The sequence below is a fragment of the Mucor velutinosus genome (genome assembly GCF_035048745.1).
Source record: "Mucor velutinosus strain NIH1002 chromosome Unknown tig00000165, whole genome shotgun sequence".
NCBI lineage: Eukaryota > Fungi > Mucoromycota > Mucoromycetes > Mucorales > Mucoraceae > Mucor > Mucor velutinosus.
Genome location: NW_027041913.1, coordinates 1,175,561 through 1,195,738, shown reverse-complemented (window position 1 = coordinate 1,195,738; position 20,178 = coordinate 1,175,561). Strand labels below are relative to the sequence as shown.

Below are 20,178 nucleotides of genomic sequence, written 5' to 3'. Positions count from 1 at the left end.
AAAGCAGAGAGCCATCGAAAGCGTAAACACTCGTATACAGCAACGATCTATTGATAAAGACAAGGCCTTATCCAATTTATACTACATTCTGAATGTCAAAGTAGCAGTAAGCCATGTACGGTTACATCTCGAATAGACGCAAATACGAACGTATCAACAGAAACATGTTTTTCTTTAATAAAAGCACAAAAACGTCCTTATGGTGCTCAAGTCTATGTATAAGATAGATCCAGGACGTGTATTGACTATTGTTGGCGTAAGTAAGAATATTTATATGCGCCATTGTAGCAATAGTTAGCGTTACGGCGGCTAACCTTTTCGCAGTATAGTTGCATGAGAGCTGATGCTACAGCCTTGAGTAAGACCATTAACGATAATTCTTTATTAGGCCAACGCAATAAATACTGATACAAGTGAGTTAATATAGGTTTAGTGCATACTTTCGTCTGAAAACCTTTAAAATATCTGAAAAATAGACCTATTTGTTTACAAATTGTAAATGGCTTTTAAGAGTGGTACCATTTGATTTACACTTCGATTTAGTACAAAACTTCTATGCTTGCGTTTAATTATGTACTGGAGAAAATAGCAGTATATGCAGCATCTACAAATTTTTATACACAACTGCAGAATAGCTTTAGCAATGCCTATCAGCGGGTTGTGAAGGTGGATGTGGAACATGCAAGGGTCTCGGCTCTCAAGAATATTAAGCTACACAAATTTGGACGATGCATTAACCAGGAAAATACACCAAAAGATATTGCAGAAGTTAGGATTGCACTGATTAACAACAATCCAAGCAGGGTCCAAACAATCTTTCAAGCAGTAAATAGGTTATACGAGACTCACAAGTTAGTAGGAAACAACATTTTCGAGTTCCCGTACATATTCAACAATACTTTTACAAACTATGTAAGCCAGACGTTTATCAAGAACTTACGAAGGTAATCAAATATCGACAAGACAAGATGGGGAACATATTCAAAATCATTTATGAAGATCTTAATTACTGTTCTGTTTTCAGACAGTAACAATAAGATGTTTATGAAATCTATTTCTTGATAACCATTTTATGTTTGCGAGCCAACAACGAAAATGTGAACAATACGCCTGAAGATGCATGGATTTGTAACTCCAAGTTGTATTAGATATGATTGTAGAAGTTGTATTAATTAAGAATGGCTTCATTTCGTTAATGTTCTCATAGGTTTGCCTTTCCATGGGTGCTTATTTGAGCTACGCGAGTCCTACTGAAATGAGACTTGACATCTCCAGAGGCCAAAAACCCAAATTTTACCGTATGCAGTTGCTGTCGAAAATATCCTTCCTGATCTTTTATGTTCATTGACTAACATCTCCATAGACCAGCAAGCAGAGTTGAAGCTCACACAGACAAAGCATAGATATCTAGATACCCACGATCAGACTGTATGTTTGTATATCGCTGATACAAGATGCTCTGCCAGGATATGAATAGTCGGTGATATTATTCCAGCTGCACTGTATAATTCATATTGCAACGTTTTGAAGCTTATAAAGAACATTTATTAATAGACTACTAAAGTATATTTAACACAAGTGGGCGCTTGTATTCTGTCATTGAGTTCAAATGACAAAATATTGTCTCGTCATTAAAGCTATTCTTAGAGATGCTTACTTGACTTGAGCGAAAAACACTGGCGCAGATGATGTAAATGTCTAGTAATAAATACACACTCAAAGCAAGCATGCATCATCGACATTATTTAATAGCCGTCTTTTGATGAGTGTATATACGCATACTGTATTTCACATACACTACATTCTTCCCTTACGGTTTCCATGGTAATTTTTAGCATCATTCAATATGTCAATCGTGAAATGAGTCAGCAATCTCTTAGGAGAAAAAACAAGAAACAAATATAACATCGTACATTTTAAACATGTTGCGACTAGCTGTTTATCGATGCTCGTTTGCTGCTTATTGCTGCAGATAAAAATACAATCCCCATGTGTCATAAGTATTGATACTCGTGTAGAATTTGCAAAAGATCAAGAGACTGCAGAGAGGGGTTTTAAAGGGGAGAAGGACAGTGTAGAGATTCAGGGGCATGCGTAACATTCACCACCACATCACCGCTATACTTTTTTATTGTTTTCTGTGTAACTACTACATTTGTTTCTGTAGCTCCCTTTTTAAACATTCTGGCATACAGGTGAAATGCCAGAATAACATGATGAACATATTTTTACAAGCCAAATTTAAACAGTCTTCTTGTATTTTGTCTAGATGTCTATACATAATTAGGCTACGGTGCATCTGGTTCTTCTTTTCTTATCCCTTCTTTTTCTCGTTTGAATACAAACATGTCCACCTTTTACATCTACCCTCTAGACCAGAAAGACCATCAATTTCAGCACCACCATCACCACCACAACCAGCCACCGAACGGAGAACCTGGTCTCAGTCAACTAAAATCCCTCAGTGCCACGGGCCTCTCCAGGATACTAGAAATCCCATTATGTTTATTGGAAAATACAAATTCCAAGGATCAGCAACAACAGCAACAAATATATTGGTAAAGAAGATCTACATCTCAATCAAATTAATGAAATTTATTTATCCTTTATTCGACTACTGCTTAGGCTGACAAACGCGCATTTGAATAGTACCAGCAACAGTAGTATAGCTCCCTCTCATGTGGCATCCAAAGAGGAAACATCCATAATAACCGCGACAGATGAGCTTGTAACGCATAGCTTTGCAAACAGAAAGAGATCTATAGTGAAGCGCAGGAAATCAGTGCTGTCCGCCTCTTTCACTGCAGAGGACGAGGCGGAAGCTATACGTATTGACAGGGAACAAACGCTGGCTGCATTGGAAAGAGGCCATCGGAGCGAAGGAGAAAGAAAAGAGGAGACAGAGACGCAAGAAATAGCAGAACAGGAAGAAGGGATTCTCGAACATGATCCGCTATCGAATAGGGAGTCAATTTTCGACGCACCAAAAAACATATACTCCCAAGAAAACTTGATATTTGACGGTAAGTGCATGTGTTATTCATTGTCTGAACGATAAGCTAACATATGGATGGTTTCTAGTCCATGATGGCGATGTACATGATTTCGAGCTGCTAGGAAAGCCTCAAGAAATGAACAGGGGCAGCATGAGAAAAGAAGAGAAAGAAGAAGAGGAGGAAAATGGCATCCCTTCCAAGCAAGCAACAATACAACAGCAACAACAAACAGAAGGGGCGAATGTTGTAAACCCAAAAGACTCTGCTATTGATTTACGGATCACTGCATTAGAGCAGGAAAAAGACGGCATAGAACAAGCCCGTGTTGATGTTGCTGACAATGATTCATGCACAAAAGTGATTGATCTATCTGTTGCTTCCTCTTTATTTTCATCTTCTGCAATTGCCTCTTCTGATCCTCCTTTCTCCTCCTCCTCTTCCTCTGTCTCCTCTTGCTCCCCTGCTCCTACAAGGACAACAGCATTGAAGAAAAAGTCGAGTTGGTCACCCAGGCGAATGTTCTCTGCTTCCTCCAAAAAGTCCACCATAGACGAGAAGCAGGAAAAGTTCAATATCTCATCCTTGTTTTCTCGGAAATCCTCATCGTCATCCTCTAAAAAAAGCAACCAAAGCACCACTAACAACAGCAGCAAATCACTAGAATGTACTAGTAAAGCAAAAAATGACAGTTGTACATTATCAAAAAATACAGTTCCCTTCAATTACACAAGATTACCTATCCACACAGAAAGAGCCATATACCGTTTGTCTCATTTGAAACTTACAACCCCAAGACGCCCATTGCGAGATCAAGTGATTATTTCCAATTTAATGTTTTGGTATTTTTCCATCGTATCTACAAATAGCACCACCACGGAAAACGAGCCAGCACCTATGGAACATCTAGTCATGACTAAAAAGGCATGCCGAATGCAGCAGCAGCAAATACAGCACAAAAAGAGGAGAATGAGAAATCAAGTAAGGCCGGAGAACAGCAATGCAATGGATATCATTACAAAGCAGCAGAAAAAGCCTCGTCAGCACCGCCCTCATGTAAACAAAAAGACAGCTATAAGACCTTATTCCAATAACTCGAGCTCTGAAGAAGACGATGACGATGAAGATGGGGACGACACTGACACGGATTCAGATGACAATTCAGACAGCTTCTCGTTCACCTCATCAAACTCTTCGTTATCCATGTCGGAAGATGTTGAATACTTGGACCAAAAGAAAAAGGCGAAGAAGACGAGCAAGTATTCGATATTCAGCAGCAAGAAAAAGGATAAGAAATGGCTGCCTTCCTTCTCCAAAGGAAACAACAGACTACAACAGCAGCAACTGCAATCAGACGATGATGACGATATACCCTTGGCAATGTATCAAACCAAATAAAATATTTACAATGTTTAATTATTTGTCTATCTAATCTATTATCTATATCTATCTATGTACATTTGTATGATGAGGAAATGGCAACAGACCAGCTATTTACGCTCTCCAATATGATTCGTGTAATCTATTAATATAACCTGAAAATGTGGAGCCTTTTGTGCCAACAAATTTCTCGCCTTGGCTAGCCACAAGTGCATCAATGAGGGGAATCAGGTATTTCCTCATGCTTTGACCTGTGTGCGATGTTCTATACTGGTCCATATGACTCCATAGAGGATCCTTGTCGTTTAGAATCTCGGCCAACGTAAATGTACAGGGTAAATGCTGCCATAGATTTTGAAATTTAGCATTGTTTCGTGGTTGAACAGCATCTGTGGCCAGAAATACAAGCTTTGTGTGATTTTGCTTGGCAAGTGCTACACAAGTTGATAATTGGTCGCTATTTGGTATTTGTTGGTCGTTATTAGGGATACTGGATATTAAATGTTGAATGTTATCAGGTATCGCATCAATGAAAAGCCCATCTGCCGTTCGAAGATGTGCTCCAACGAAATTGCCAGCCCCTCCCAAGGATTCCACAACGATTTCAGTCATTTTGAGTACTGCTGGATGCTTGTATTTGATGCTATTTTTGAGCTGCTCGAAGAATACCATGTTTTCTGGCTTCTTGATAGGAAATTTGCCAGTACCGAATAAGCTGGTGAAATGGATCAATTTCTGCGTATGGTTTTGCAGCTGAGTGATGTCGAGACTATCGTTGTATCTTCCTAGAAATCGATTCTTGACAGGTTGATCGTATATTCTCCAATCATAGCGAGTTTCGTCTACACCATATGCATGTTAATAACGATGTAGCACTTGGAGCAATAGACTCAAACCTTTGTAAAACAAAATATCACCATCCACATAGACGCCAGTTTGGATGTCTTTCTGGTTTGTCTCGATGTCCAATGCATCTTTCAACCAATTAAAGTCGCTTTGCTCTCGTTCTATGATTTTGACATGTTGCTTTGCCCAATTTAAATCAAACAGGTCTTCAAAGGAAGCGAGAGCATAATTTGAAGGGTCAGGGCACGATGCTGATTTTCTTGCTTTCTTGCTTTTGAACTGCTTGCAGTAATTGTTTGTTGTATCACGATACGTATGATGCTGATATAGCTTTGAAAACTGGTTCCAACCGAATGCTTCGCCCAATAAAGCCTTTGGCAAAATCAGTGTCCGATTGAGATACCAAGCTAAGAGAATTCCGTTCTCCACTGATTGGAAAAAAAAAACAATGAGATGCTTGAAAATTGGAACCTGTGTCAGTTTAATTACCCTGAATCAATTGATTCTGAAATCCACTGTGCGTGAAAAACGTAATATACTTTTCATCTGATGTGCTAGATGCCCTTGATGTTGATGGTAATGGTGCTGGTATAATGGATGATTTGGTCGTTGAGATGATGGAGTGGTTGAACGGAAAAGACAGTGATCGCTTTTTCGATTTGAATGTATTTGTATGATACTTTATTATAAAGGATATGAATAATATAACAAGCAAAACAAGTTTACTCGAGATACTATACTTTACCTTCATTTTGCTGTGCAAAAGAAAAAAAAAGAATAAGAGAGAAGAAGGGTAACAGACCACCACAAAAATTAAAGCTAAATGACAATAAACCCCTTGCTATTTTTAATTGGGAGTGGCCAGTAGCACAAGCAAAAAAAAAAAAGAAAAAAAAAAAAGGACTCTATCAAATGCTCTGCAATCCAGACCTCTCTTGAAAGTCTTTGTAAAATTGAATCATTTCTGGTGTAATACGTCTTGTGAATGTTGCCAACGATTTTCTGAAATGTCGCATCTTGACTGAATCAATATGGAGGTCCTCTTCCATGGCAAATAGAGCTGCTTCTTGGCAAATAGCTACTGCCTCTGCACCCGAACATCCTTGGCTCTTCTCCGCTATTTCGTCAATATCAATATCTCGATCAACTGTCATCTTTTTTAATTGAATTCGAAAGATCTCCTTTCTGGATTCGAGATTAGGCGGTCCAACGTACAAGATGCGATCAATTCTGCCGGGACGTAATAGAGCATCATCGATGATGTCAGGTCGATTTGTTGCTGCCACCACTGTAACATTGACCAAGGCCTCTACACCGTCCAATTCATTCAGCAGCTGTGACAAGACTCTGTCAGCCACCGAGGTACCGCCATCGCCAGATGAACCTCTCTTTACTGTGAGCGCATCAATTTCATCCTAATTTAAAACCAATAAATAATTTATAAATAGCCCATATGACCGCCAAGATAGACCAAACAGCGACTTACAAAGAAGACAATCGAGGGCGATGCTGCTCTTGCTTTGCGGAACACTTCATGCACTGCCTTTTCCGATTCACCAACCCATTTGCTGAACAACTCGGGCCCCTTAACTGCAATGAAATTAGATCCAGCTTCAGTTGCGAGTGCTTTTGCCATCAATGTTTTACTACATCCAGGTGGTCCGTACAACAAAATGCCTTTGGGTGGTCGAATGCCTAATCGAGTAAACGCCTCTGGATGTTGTAATGGCCACTCTACGGACTCCTTCAATCTCTGCTTGATATCTGCTTGACCGCCTACATCAGACCAATAAACTTTAGGCACCTCCAGTAAAATCTCTCGCATAGCACTGGGTCTGATCTCTGACATGGCCTCTGTCATGTCTTGCATATTCACTCGCAAATCTACATTGGGTGCCGTTGCACATCGTTTGATGCATTTCAGTCCAGCCTCTCTGCATACAGCTGCCAAATCAGCGCCTACATAACCATGCGATTTACTGGCCAGCATGTCTAACTGGGATGGCTCGAGTGTGTGGGGTATTTTTTTCATGATGGTTTGTATAATGGATTGTCGTGCCTCTGTTGTTGGAATGCCAATCTCTACCTCTCTATCAAATCTGCCTGGCCTACGCAATGCCTCGTCCAAAGAGTTGGGCCGATTTGTAGCGCCAATAACAACAACGCGTTGGTGCTCAGTGTTAGCTCCATCCATCAAGGTCAGCAAGGTTGTCACCACTCGCTTCTCTAATTCACTGGGTGCTTCGTCTCGTTTGGGGCAGAGTGCGTCAATTTCGTCAATAAAGATGACAGCAGGCGCGTTTTGCACAGCTTGCTCAAATAGGCCTCGTAGCTTTTGCTCGGTCTCGCCGTAGAATTTACTCACCACTTCAGGGCCATTGACAATAATAGCGTGTGCCCCAGTTTCTTGCGCTACAGCACGGGCGATCAATGTTTTGCCTGTGCCTGGAGGACCAAACAACAACACGCCTCGAGGCGGTTTTAAACCGTATTTCAGAAATAATCCAGGGTTGTTTAAGGGCGTTTCAATCATTTCTCGAACAATCTCGATCTGCTTTGATAATCCTCCAATTTGATCATAGCTCAATGTCTGATTTGGTTGTTCTGGTTTTGGTTGTTTGGTGGACTGTGCTGCATTTTCATAACTGATTTTTGTCTTTTCAGTGATTGTATAGATGTCACTTGGAGTGTTAGATGCGATATCTGTAATCTGGACTCTTGACGTACTTCCAAGGTAGTCAAAATCGATGATTTGAGATTGCATCGCATATTTCTGCTCCACTAATGCCATTGAGCGGTGAATAATGGTATATACATAGCAAATTTTTGATACATACCCAAGAATTGCTTCAAATATGTCTGAAAACTCGAATTAACTGCAAATGTGGGGGTAGACATAAAGTTGATTTGGATATGGCTCGCTTCTGTCGAGTGAGATGATGCTGTCTTTTCCACACTGACCAATGCTCCTAATTCCAGTGCACTACTTAATCTCATTACTGTGCTCAATTCAATTCCTAACATTGCCATGAGTTAGTGTGTTGCAGATCCAAAAGCAGTTTATACCAAACCTTCTACTGGCACCGTAAGCGAAGGCCAAGCGATGCCTATAATCGTCTTTTTTTTTGTTGTAATGTCAGTGTTATCCAGTTTGAAGTTTGCAGTTTACTTCTACCTTTTCATTTTGTGTGATTCTAATGAGATCGCCAGTAGCAATTTGGTTCCTTTGCATAAATTCTAACGAAATAAAACATCGTGTAGGTGCTGCATTCTGTTGTTGTGTTGCTCTGACTTCAAGTGCCATGATATGATGTATTAAAGAAACCCCTTTTCTCCATACAAATTTTTTCTTGCAAACATGGCGACAGGCTGAAACTCAAAAACCTGTGGTACTGTCTTGCTCCTGCTGAAGCATTGTGGACTGATTTGAGTAGCCGATGCTGTCAAAGGTACGTGAGTGATCTATTGTTCTCTAGCTAATATGCCGCCATGAGAGTGGTTACTCATTGTATGCGAACTTCTTGTATTTCAGAAGCTCCATATATACAAACATCTTATATAGTTGTGGTATCTATCCCATAATACGAGTACCGTTCAATTCGGTATCCTCGTCAGATATTTTTCCTATGCTTGTTGCTTCGATCATATTATCGAATACTACTAGTATCTCTAGGCCTTGAGCTGCCGGCCTTCTTCGCCCATACCATCAAGATACTGTAGGCTTGATAGAATATCAGACTAATATGGGCCTCTTGACTTGGACCCTATAACATGAGAGCTCTCCCTGAACAACTTGTTACAGTAGATATAGCTCTTCTACGAAGCTTCACGTCTGCGTCGTATTTACTCAGCGAATGCATAGCTGCAAGACTCCCAACTACTCGTACGTATACAAATTTCAGTGTAATCTGGTTGCGTTTGAGCCGTTTTTCTCGCGTCAAAAGGCGTTTTGGACCAGAAGAATAGTATCAAACAATTACATTCATCTAGCATGCACTTTCTGACACCTTTGCTCAACTTTTTGTGGACCAAAAAAAACATGGCCCAAAATCGGCCAAAAAGCATGAGGTACCCCTCATAATTTTCATTGAAAACCAAACGATCGCGTTTTTGACCCCAAAAATGAAGACTTTTACTATAGCATACACTAAATCAAAATGTTTCTCTCGATCCCAAGCAACCTCTGAAACTGTATTTGTGAAACCTTTGTATGTAACATCTCGACATTTTGGCAGAAAACCTTATTTCGTATTTTCAGACATTTTTCGGAAAGTTCAGTTACAACACTCTCAAAAGTTGGCATCATTCGATGCGCCTTGAAAAGTACATTAGAAATGTATTATGAAGTATAGGACGATCATCACAACTTACATAGTTGAATCTGGCAAAATAGATCCCTTAAGTCGAATTTGTTCAAAATTTGACCAATCTAGAGCAGAGCTTTTGGCGGAATTTAATGAGTTTTTTTGGCTGGGGGCAAAATCAATTCCATGCCCATCCTGAACCTTCGAAGGTTATAAGTGCTTCAAGAGCTCATAGAAGGGCAACTCTCAATTCAAAAGTACTGTTGCTTAGCTTAGACACACTTTCTTTGCTCTTGTTACATATTTTAAGATGTATCTGATAACACCAGCAAGAAATTTACAAGAAACCATCACCCTCGAAACACAGGATTCATGCTGTTGGTATATAGCATAAAACATTGACAGTTCTTTTATTGATTTGGACGACGAGTAGAGTTGTACTTGATTACTGCCTCTTCAATCTTTTTGAAAAAGTCTTCTCTGCTATGTTTATCCGAGATGATGAGGAAGGGCTCCCAGCTCATACTTCTGAGATAAATGGCGATACCCGTAGGTTCACGTTTGATGGTTTGAATCTCTGTAAAGGGTTCTTGCCATTCTACAGACAATTTACGCGTACGAATCAGCATGACACGTGTGGTAGTCAACATGGCTACCCGTTCATCGTTTTGGACATGGCAATGAGCAATGTACGTATCATCCATGTATTTGCCTCCATCCACATCTTTGAGCCAATGTTGTCCAATAGCCTCTCGTAAGGAATAGGGTTTCAGTAAACCATCTGTGCCAATGTAACGAGGATAGCGCACACGTTCAATCATGTTGGTGTCTGTAGGCGTAGCGGTGTTGCGGATGCCTTCAGTGATATTGTTAGTGAAATCAAACACGCCGACCACTGGTTTAGTTACTGCACCGACCAAGCCTTTACCAAAGCCCTTGAAGAATCCACCAACACCATCTTTTGTAGCACCTTCCATAGGACGAGTCTAATTTGAATTGTTTGTTAACTTGTTGGAGGCATCTTTGGCTAAATTACACTTACCACAAGGCCAGAGAAGCCGCTAGTAACACTATTAGCAAAGGATGTAGCACCTTGAGCCACACCGACCAGCGCATGCTTAGGCCTATTTCTCGCCATGTTCATTCTGCGTCTATCTTGATATTCTCTATCCATGGTAGCAGCAGATAAGCCTTTACCAATACTGCCAGTAAATTTGGTAAAACTATCGGATACACCAAATACACTCTTTTTGACAAATCCACCGAATCCCTAAGCAAATTTCAGTCAGCCCACACAATTTTGTTGAGATACATGCTGGATATACACTACCTTTGCTATACCATAACCCAAATCTTGTGGTCTGTCACTCATGATCAACCCTTGCCATGGCTCATAGAACAATTCAGCGACACCAGAACTCAGGTTATTGAACAGACCTACAGGATTGCCCAAGAAATCTGCAGAGCCAAGAATGCGATGCACTTGATAGACCAATTGATCGCTGTAATGAATCGAGATTCGGTTGGCCAAATCAGGACCACTGGCCATAATGTTCTCGATAGCCAACGCATTGAACCGCAGAGGTGCTTGATTGATGTTGCCAATAGCCATGGTCAATGCATTCACCAGATACATGAGAGGCGTGTTTGTTTGCTGCATCTTGTTCTTGTCGTCTTCTTGACCAGATCGTAAAAAGGAGAGGTCGAAGCGAATGGGCTGGATACTAAATACCTCAAAGTAGATTTGGGCAATACTGTCGTGCGGCTTGACATCTGGAATGTCCGTTGTGTACTCCCATAGCTTGGCATCATTGGTGGGGTCGTTACCTGCCGTGGCACCATCATCAATATGAACGAAATCCATGACAGCATAGACAAATGACTCGTCCAGTTCGATGCTCATTTCTTGCAGCAAGATGGAAAAGTACTTGAAATAGACGACGCCATGAGAGTCGTCCTTGACACGATCCAAAGCCATTTGGACGGTAGGCAGTATCTTATTGTCTTTGCGATTGCCGTTGTCTGTCAGGTTGGTGGGATACAGTAGAATTGGGAACACAGAGCCGTACATTTGGTTATCAATCTGTACCCAATCAATGTTCCATCGCAGGGAATGATACATGGCTGAATCTGTCAGTTTCAAATCAATGCCCTTGAGTGTAGCGTACGCTAGTTCGTGCAGTTGTCTATTGATCATGGAGATGCCCACTTCTTTGAGTTGAATTTGGAACACAGCATTGACAGACATGTCCATATCAGCTGCTTCGAACCCTTCCTTGGCAATGGAGTCTGCAGAAGAGACCGAGACAGAAGAATCCACGCGTGTCAAGTTACTCTGGCTGCTGCTATGAGACACAGGCTTAAATAGACTCTCGCTTTGACTGAACGGCTTCAGTTCCAAGATACGACGTGAGCCACGAATTTTGACATCAATAGAAGTGATGGTAGGTGTCCCTTCGCGTGTCGTGTGTCTAAATGGCAGCATGTTGCCAATTTCTTGCAGATTGATACTTCGCTCTCTTCCGTTAATATTCAAGATGATCTTCTTGTCCTTGTAAGCAGGTAAATCCCACGAATAAGGAACAGAGGAATTGGCCAGCAGTCGGTAGCGCTTGATGCGAGGATTGCGAACAGGTGCAGCGCTGTAATCATCACGCAAGACAACAGGATCCTCTTGGTAAAAGATCATGTCCTCATTGGTCTTGTTGACCAAAAGGTAAGGCCAGTTGTTATCGGCTTCCTTGCGCAACACAATAAAAATAGTAGCGTCTTGGATGAGTGTAGAGACCTTGATCAGTGTGTCCTGGTTACCATAGTCGTTGGCCAATCGAATGTGCACATCGCCGATATCTTGGATATTAAATGGAGCAGACCAAGAGTTACTGTACCCTTCCAACTTGATGGTCAATTGCTTTTCGTTTTGAACACGGATATTGTACAGCGGGATACGTTGGTTTGCTTCCAGGATGTAGTCGTTCTTGGTCTCAGGTACACGGTAGCGGATATTTTCGTCTGTTTGATTGCTCAGTACGAAACGAGGGGTGATGGTGATGGTCTTTGTCAACTTGAATTTGCCTTGTCCCTCTTGTACATTGATACCAACATGGATCTCTTCAGAGCGACCGGCGTTAGGTAAAGCCACATCATAAACACTGCCAATGGCTTCAAAACTGAGAGGCTGACTCCAGTCTGATTTATCCACCTGAATCAACGTTCTGTTGCGGTTGTCGACATGAGGGTACGAGTACATAAAGGGCTCCGGTTTGGGTCCAGGCTTGCACATGGTCACCGTCTCTCCGGCAGAATACAGAGCTTCAGCCCAGGCAGGCTTCTCTTTGAAACTAATGGGTAGCCCAGTCTTATTGATGATGATGTAAGGACTAAAGATGCTGTACTTTTTAGCACCACCCGAATCTGGAATGTCCAGTGTATTGATACGAATGTTGAGTTTGCTCTTGTCCTTGCGGTTCACCAACTCAATTGAATGATCAATGTCCAAATCATCAGTGCGTTTGGTGCTAATGATGGCGTATTCACTGCGTTTGTACTCTGTGTCAGGCATTTCAACGTTCAACAGCACCAAATGGCCATTTTCAATCACGTGGATAGGCGTAACACCTCCCTTACGCAGATATGAACTGAAGTCCTGTCCAGAGGTCTTGTCGACAATGCGAAAGTTGAAGTCAAACGGCAGCAAGTTTTCAATTTCGATGGGAGCGCTGAGTCGGATGCCCATGACTGGATATTGGCCAAACAGGATACTCTTCTTGTCCAAGCGAGCGTTGATCTGGAAGATAAATGGCGGCATGTTGTTGTCAGCGTCTTCTGCTAGACAGCTAAATGTGCTTTGAGGTTTAGCAGGGCTTGCAAAGTCCTTCCAGTGGAATGCCTTTTCAGTCCAACGATAACCAAATCCAGCATCCGGGCGAATGCAGAATCGATTGGTATACGCCTTTTCAATAGGAATTGCATAATCCTCTCCGGGTGCCACCTTCTTGACAGCACCGTCCATTTTACCACTGGGATCAATGGAGGCCACATCGACGGACAGCAGTGTTCTGTTCTCAACGACCAGTGAAGAACGAATCGTGACAATCTTGATATTGTCCACCAGTTTGACATCAAACACAATGCGATGTTGGACGTTCTTGATCATGGGCCGAAGCGCATGCATGTGTTCTCCTTCTGTATCCAGCTGGATATCCCGCAAGCTCTCCCACATGGCACCGTCAATCTGAACGTTCAAGTTGTTACTAGCAAAAGAAGTAGTTTCTCGACGCGTCTTCCAGTCTTCAAACCACCATGGCTTGTTACTGCCGTCCTTGATCTCTTGGATCACAGGCCCTTCCTTGGAGTTGGTGGAATTCCAGACCATGATATTGTAGCCTGTTCTATTGCGCAATTCGTAGGGTGCCACTCTGCCTCGTTCGCCACTATAGATAGTCTATGTGTTTATATTAGTATCTTTTGTTGTCAATACGCGAGGCTCTCTCCACACTTACATTCTTTTGCTTGTCCATCAAATGCATGGTATTGTAGGCACTCTCCAAAAAGGTATGCGTGATATTGACATTCAGGATGGAATTGGATATCAGTTTGACGTGAAGAGGATCTTTTTTCGTGGAGGCATTGCGAGCCAGTTCCAATCTAAAGCTCCATGGCTCCATCAGTGGTTCCCAGTGCGAGTTTTTGATGTTGAAATAATTGATATATGCCTGGAATTCCACTGTAGCAGACAGGGCCTTTGACCAATTGGCTACCTCTACATTAAATGGCTTCAAGTTCATATCCACCATGGGCGTTTCATGCAGCTCTTCGATGAGCACAATCTGAGCCCCGTGAAAAGAGATACGCAAGGACTCTTGTGCCAGTGCAATTTCGTTCAAACGCTCCACATCTTGTTGATTGGCAGACGAGATTAGGCTTTGAGCGTATTCAGCTGTGGTTTGCTGGGTGTCATCATTGTGCATGCTGACACTGTAGAGCTCGTACGCCTTGTTGAAGATGTCTGTCACCAACATGGCATCACGGTAAGAGAGACGTAGTACCAGTGGGTCAATATTCATGACAAGGTCCGTCAGTAGGCCACCTTGATCGTTCTTGGGGTTGCCATTCATGGACAGGTTGACGTCAAAGGGCTGAATGAATCGCAGTGTCGACTTTTTGCGCATATCCATACGGCACAAGAACATGCCCATCTGCTTGACTACGAGTGCTGTCTTTGCTTGTTGCGTGATCAACAGCTCTTTGGTAGAGAGCACCACAGCCTCTGAATCAGCATGATCGGGGTTGGCCAGCAAGATAAATTCCGCATTGACAATGGTCAACAAATACGACAATTCTATGCCTTGCTGCTGTTGATCTTGGTTGGTGGTGGATGGACTTCTGTGCTCTTCTGCTTTTTCATTAAAGGGCAGTGTAAAGAAATCGCGTAACAAAAAGGCGTGATCCAGTGATAAGATGACCTTGGGATCCTTTACCGTCATGACAACAATACCAGAACGCACAGGATCAGGTTCCTTGAGGTCCAACTGAAGCTCAAATTGATGGCCGTCTTCAATCACAGGTACAATATGCTTGAACTTGCTGTTGATGCCAGGTCGTGTATCATCCACAGTGAGCGCATGAACCACCAAATGAACGTCCATGGAGTCGTCGTTGTACATGTGGAAGTTGACGTGCGTATTGTTCAGTGCAATGCGAGCCAGACTGTCGGGTTTCTGGATATGCTTGGTCTCTGTATCCGTGTTATTGTTCTTGTAGATCTCCAATCCAATGGTCTTGGCGTCCAGGGTAATTTGAATGCGAGGCAAATCGTGCGATTTATTGGTCTCTGTAAACATCTCAATGGCCTTCTTGTTGCTGCTAGTAGAGCTCTCCTTGATCGACTTGATCGTGTCAGTAGTTTTCTCAGGTACAGATGTCTCGGCATTTTCCTCTTCTTCAGCAGCAGGACTGGAAAAGACGCGAGAAAACATATTGATCGCATCCATCAGGAACACGTACTGTCTCTCTGTCAAACGCATGGTAACGTCCTCGATACTACCACAAATATCAACATGGGGACGCGTCTTGCTCGTTTCTTGAGGAATCTTGATATCCAAATTCAAATCAATGTCATCAACAATTGGCAGTGTTTGCAGTTGTTGAGCAATGTTGAACTTGGAGGTCAAATTGATGGCACGCAAGCCAGCCTGGATGGTATTAATACAGCCATCAGATTCATCCACAAACGAGTTGGAAGCCCAGATTTCACCCAAATGAGCCACCACCACATCAGACGCATGCTGATGGTTCTCGGGGAACAGGACAACAGGTGTCTCAATCACCACGTCGAAATGCATCTTGGTCGCTGCTTGGCCCAATTGCTGTGCTGACTCGAGTGCTGCTTGACGCGCCATGTCATAAGTAGACTTCATCTCTGCAAATTTACTAAGGTAGTCCATGAATTGATGGATAGGCTGCTCCAAAAAGTTAAACTGCGCTGAGCCCATACGAACGTACAGCGCATGATCATAGCCAGGATAGCCCTCGCGACCATCATTGACGTATGAATTGTAGCGCAAATCAATCAGCTCGTCGCCTTGAATGGTCAATAATTGGTTGCTGGTGGAATGCTGTGGGCTGTTGTGGGTGGATGTCAAGTTGTCTGTCAATGTAAAGTTGGCAAACTTGGCAGCGACATTCACCTGGCCATCCAGAATGATAGTAGATAAGTCACCTAATGACAGTTCACCTGTGGCTAGACGAACACCATCGTTGTTTAGGACAAAATTGACACTGTCCAACAAGAGACGCACATAGATGCTGCTGCTGTCCTTGGTAGTGGCGACAGGTGCAATAGAGGGTGCTGCTGTTGGTGTAGAGACTGACTGTCTGCGAGGAGTAGGAGCAGTAGATGTGCTAGATACCTCTTCATCCACAAATGTGTGCAAGATAAAGTTGTGCAACTGCAAAACAGAGCTTCTTGTAACTACAAAATTCAATGTAGACAGGGTCACTTGCACCGTCTGATCAATGCCCTTGTACTTGGTTACATACTCAGGGCTAGTCTTGTCGCAACGCACGTATTCCACGTTGACCAAGTTTTTGAGCTGCTCGTCATGACCATGGCTTTGGCCTGGCTGCAGTGCATATTGATCTGATGTCACCAAATACTTGAACTCATTGCCATGCTTCATGCGGTCTGTGACATCCAGTGATTGCAAGGTGAGATGCACCGTCATATCCATAGGGCGCATACTGTAGCCCAGTACCAGGTTTTGCAAATCCACCTCACATAAAAGTGTCTCTGGCACATCGGTCTTGTCGTCGTGCTGTGTTGCTTCTAAAACATTGGCCAGCACACGGTCCACCTTGAAATTCAATTCAAACATACGCTCCTCCATATTGACCATGTCTTTGCTGCCAGTACGCTTGCTTGTCTTGTTGGAACCAGTGATCTCTGTAGCTTCCGTTTCGACTGTGTCCGCAAGAGACGCATCTTCTTCCTTGTCGTCGTTGCTGTGTTCACTGTCTGTATCCACAAACACATCATCTTTACTCTTGCTCCACAGAGGCGTATTCATCAGATTGAACCATCGTTGATCCACCTGGTTCTTCTTGTTCATGCTGGCATAATCACTGCCAATCAGCATATCGTCTTGATCAGCCTTCTTATCGCCCAAAAGTCCGGATGCGTCAATCAAGCGAGGGAGTTGCATGATGCCACGGTATTTGGTGTCTGAAAAGTTGACCTTGAGCAAAGGCAAATGACCGGATACCTTGAATCGAGGCATTTCAACCGACTTGCGAATGATGCATAGCTCTGCCAAAAACGTCATATCAATGCGATCCACCAGATGGAGGTAGCGCAGTTCCTCGCGCGGTGTACGCACTTGCACCAAACACGTCTCAATGGAGCCCACCAGAATTTTGGTCTGTGTCAACTGAACCGTAAATTTGTCGTACATGAGCTCACGCAGCTTCATATTGTCGTCAATCGTCATGTCGGCAGCTGCTTTGGATTTCAACATGTTCAAGGCATCAGGAGGTGCCAATTTGCTTTCGACATTGATATGGCCAGCATCCATGACGATACCACGCGATGTAATAGACGTGCAGTCCTCAGGAATAATGATGACAGGCGCATCCATATCAATCTGCAAGTCAAAGGTGGTATGCTGATCCAGGGCGAACTCAAGACTGGCTCTGGTCTGGTTCTTGATGTCTTCCAACGTATCACCCGCTACTTCAATCAAAGCATTGATACTGTCGGCACTGGTTTCAGGCGGCTTAAAGAAATCCACAATCTCATGAATCACAAGCGGATTGTAGACAATATCAATGTTGCGCATAAACAGGGCAACCGCATTGTCGGCTCGGTTATCCAGTGGTTTGTGCTCGAACTTGGCCGTAAAGAAGGGATCTTGGATTGTTGCTTGAGACAGTATTTCAGCTGCTGAGGACGATTTTCTGCGCTTTTTGAGCTTTTCCTCGTCTGTTGCATTGTCCTTGTCCTTGGCTCCCATGAGCTTGTAATAAGGAGAGTCCACACGGATACCATCGTAGAGGCAGAGGTCACCCAAAGCAGCAGTAGCTGTAAAGGATTCAACGTATTGGATCATGCCCAGACTGACATTGTCAAAGATGAGCGAGACGAGATCGGATGGCTTGTCATGAGGATATTTGCGCACGGTAAAAGAGCCCTTGTTCAGTGATGTCGTCAACGACAATAGCATGGTCTATGACTAACTGTGAGTATCATGGCAACACGATCCACACACACACACACACACACACACACACACACACACACACACACACACACACACACACACACACACACACACACACACACACAGACACACACACACACACACACACACAGCATAACTTACATCTTTGGGTAAATCGATGGATGCAGCAATAGCTGCTTTATCAGCATCGTAGTCAATGACATCATAAAACTCGAGCTTCTGCTCTTCAGTGATAACAAGATCTTCATTCAACGCTTCATCATGAGCAGCATTGTTGTTTGGATTACCACCTGTACCATACCACCATTTACTGATGCCCCAGCCCTGCTTTGCCCTGTTGGCAGCAGCTTCTTCTTTGCGTCTCTTTTCAATCGCTGCAAGACGTGCCTTTTCACTACGTAATTTAGGCTTGGCAAGACTACGATAGAATCTGAGATCCTCATAGCTCAACTCTCGTTCCAACGCATGCAATTTCTCCAGTTGTTCTGGTGATGCTCTGTCCAGCTTGTGTTGCACATAGCACTCCAGGTATAATTTACGGTCCTCGCTTCTCTTTTTGATACGCTTCCAAGTCCAACGTTCATTGCGTTCATGGATCTCTGATAACACTGCATTGCCTGCAAATCGGAAATAATCCAGGGGGTTGGATTTGGGCGTCATGTCGTTGGGAGGGTGCAATTTCTTGTATTTTTGCTTTTTGAGGTACGAGTGGAATAGATCAATCATCAATATAGTGTCTCTGTACTGCTCGTTATCCACAGCAAAAGAGAGCTCGTCAAACAAGAGATTGGCGTCAATTTTGGGCGTTTCTCCACCAAAGTTCTTGAACAGCTTGACTCTGCCTGTGCCAGACACGGGTTTCAGTACGTATTGATGTGCATCAGGGACATAGTGCTTGGTGGCAATCTAAAGGAACATTATCAGCAAATGAGCACTGACACAATGTAGACCAGCTTACCAAATCTTGGAATGCAGTGTAGTCTTGATGCTGTGATAGAGTAGGTGCATTGGTATCCCAATACACTGAAAGTGACTCCAATGTCGCCAGCTAGCAAAGCATTCTAGTCAGTCAATCATTCATCTATACAACCCTTCAACACCTACCTTATGAATCGTGTTTACAGTCTCACTGATGGTGTTTGCAATCCAATTCTCATCCGTAGTAATAGCTGATAATTCGCTCAAAGTGACACCAGCAGCAAATCGATGATCTGTGGAGATATCATCCTCGTATCGAATATGGATATTGGTGATGGAGAATTGTAAATTGTTCAAGATTTTGGTGAGCAACTGGTTGGCAAACGTGTCGTTTTTAGCGTCCTCGGCAGCGTCATGTTCATTGGCATCCACCATTAATTCAGCATTCTCCAGCTTTCTCATTTTGGCATCTTGATCTCGTTGCGCCAATTCCTCAGCTGTCATCTACAATACAAAATAAGGGGGATTAAATAAGGGGCTGAAGGTTTAATCGTTTTTATCATTTACAGTGGACTCATTTCTGGGCACTGCCAACACATAAGCATCTTTGACATGAATGACGACAGGTTTGCCTCTCAAGTTGTTCCAAGGGATCGTTAATGTGAGTTCACCCAGATAACCTGTTGTAGGTTTATAAGTGACTTTTGCCTCTATCAACATCTAGCTTGCCTTACCTTCGAGGACATCTACAGGTAAATTAAACTTGTCCAAGGCTTCACGTCTAAGCTTTAGGTCACGCAATGTAACCTCACCTACGCAACACACAGACACATGAATATAACAGCTCGGAAACCCCTCTCAATAGCACAACTTACCTGACCAAATACCTACTTTGAGTTGACTATAATTCAAGTTCGAGACATACGCGCCCAACACTCTGTTTAGTAGCGTGGAGACAACAGACTCCAACATGTTTATACTATGCTTTTAATGATGAAC

At 42.9% G+C, this 20,178-nt stretch overlaps 4 protein-coding genes across 4 annotated transcripts; 1 reads left to right on the top strand and 3 right to left on the bottom strand.

Annotated features, from left to right (window-relative positions):
• Positions 1-2,346: 2,346 nt before the first annotated feature.
• ATC70_003339 (uncharacterized protein) lies at positions 2,347-4,391 on the top strand (the record flags this gene model as incomplete). Its single annotated transcript, XM_064822701.1, has 3 exons — positions 2,347-2,558; positions 2,650-3,023; positions 3,082-4,391. 3 exons carry the CDS (start codon positions 2,347-2,349, stop codon positions 4,389-4,391), a joined length of 1,896 nt encoding a protein of 631 aa, XP_064679301.1.
• A 96-nt stretch (positions 4,392-4,487) lies between these two features.
• On the bottom strand, positions 4,488-5,970 carry ATC70_003338 (Glycerol kinase; the record flags this gene model as incomplete). Its single annotated transcript, XM_064822700.1, has 4 exons — positions 4,488-5,215; positions 5,270-5,647; positions 5,709-5,898; positions 5,965-5,970. 4 exons carry the CDS (start codon positions 5,968-5,970, stop codon positions 4,488-4,490), a joined length of 1,302 nt encoding a protein of 433 aa, XP_064679300.1.
• A 157-nt stretch (positions 5,971-6,127) lies between these two features.
• Positions 6,128-8,523, bottom strand: ATC70_003337 (uncharacterized protein; the record flags this gene model as incomplete). The annotated part of the gene is made up of 5 exons (XM_064822699.1): positions 6,128-6,634; positions 6,706-8,000; positions 8,057-8,236; positions 8,291-8,336; positions 8,395-8,523. The coding sequence occupies 5 exons, from the start codon at positions 8,521-8,523 to the stop codon at positions 6,128-6,130; spliced, it is 2,157 nt and encodes a 718-aa protein (XP_064679299.1).
• Positions 8,524-9,933: 1,410 nt separating this feature from the next.
• ATC70_003336 (uncharacterized protein) lies at positions 9,934-20,151 on the bottom strand (the record flags this gene model as incomplete). Its single annotated transcript, XM_064822698.1, has 10 exons — positions 9,934-10,509; positions 10,566-10,793; positions 10,854-13,967; positions 14,026-18,246; positions 18,403-19,167; positions 19,220-19,309; positions 19,366-19,683; positions 19,747-19,859; positions 19,914-19,991; positions 20,055-20,151. The coding sequence occupies 10 exons, from the start codon at positions 20,149-20,151 to the stop codon at positions 9,934-9,936; spliced, it is 9,600 nt and encodes a 3,199-aa protein (XP_064679298.1).
• Positions 20,152-20,178: the final 27 nt, after the last annotated feature.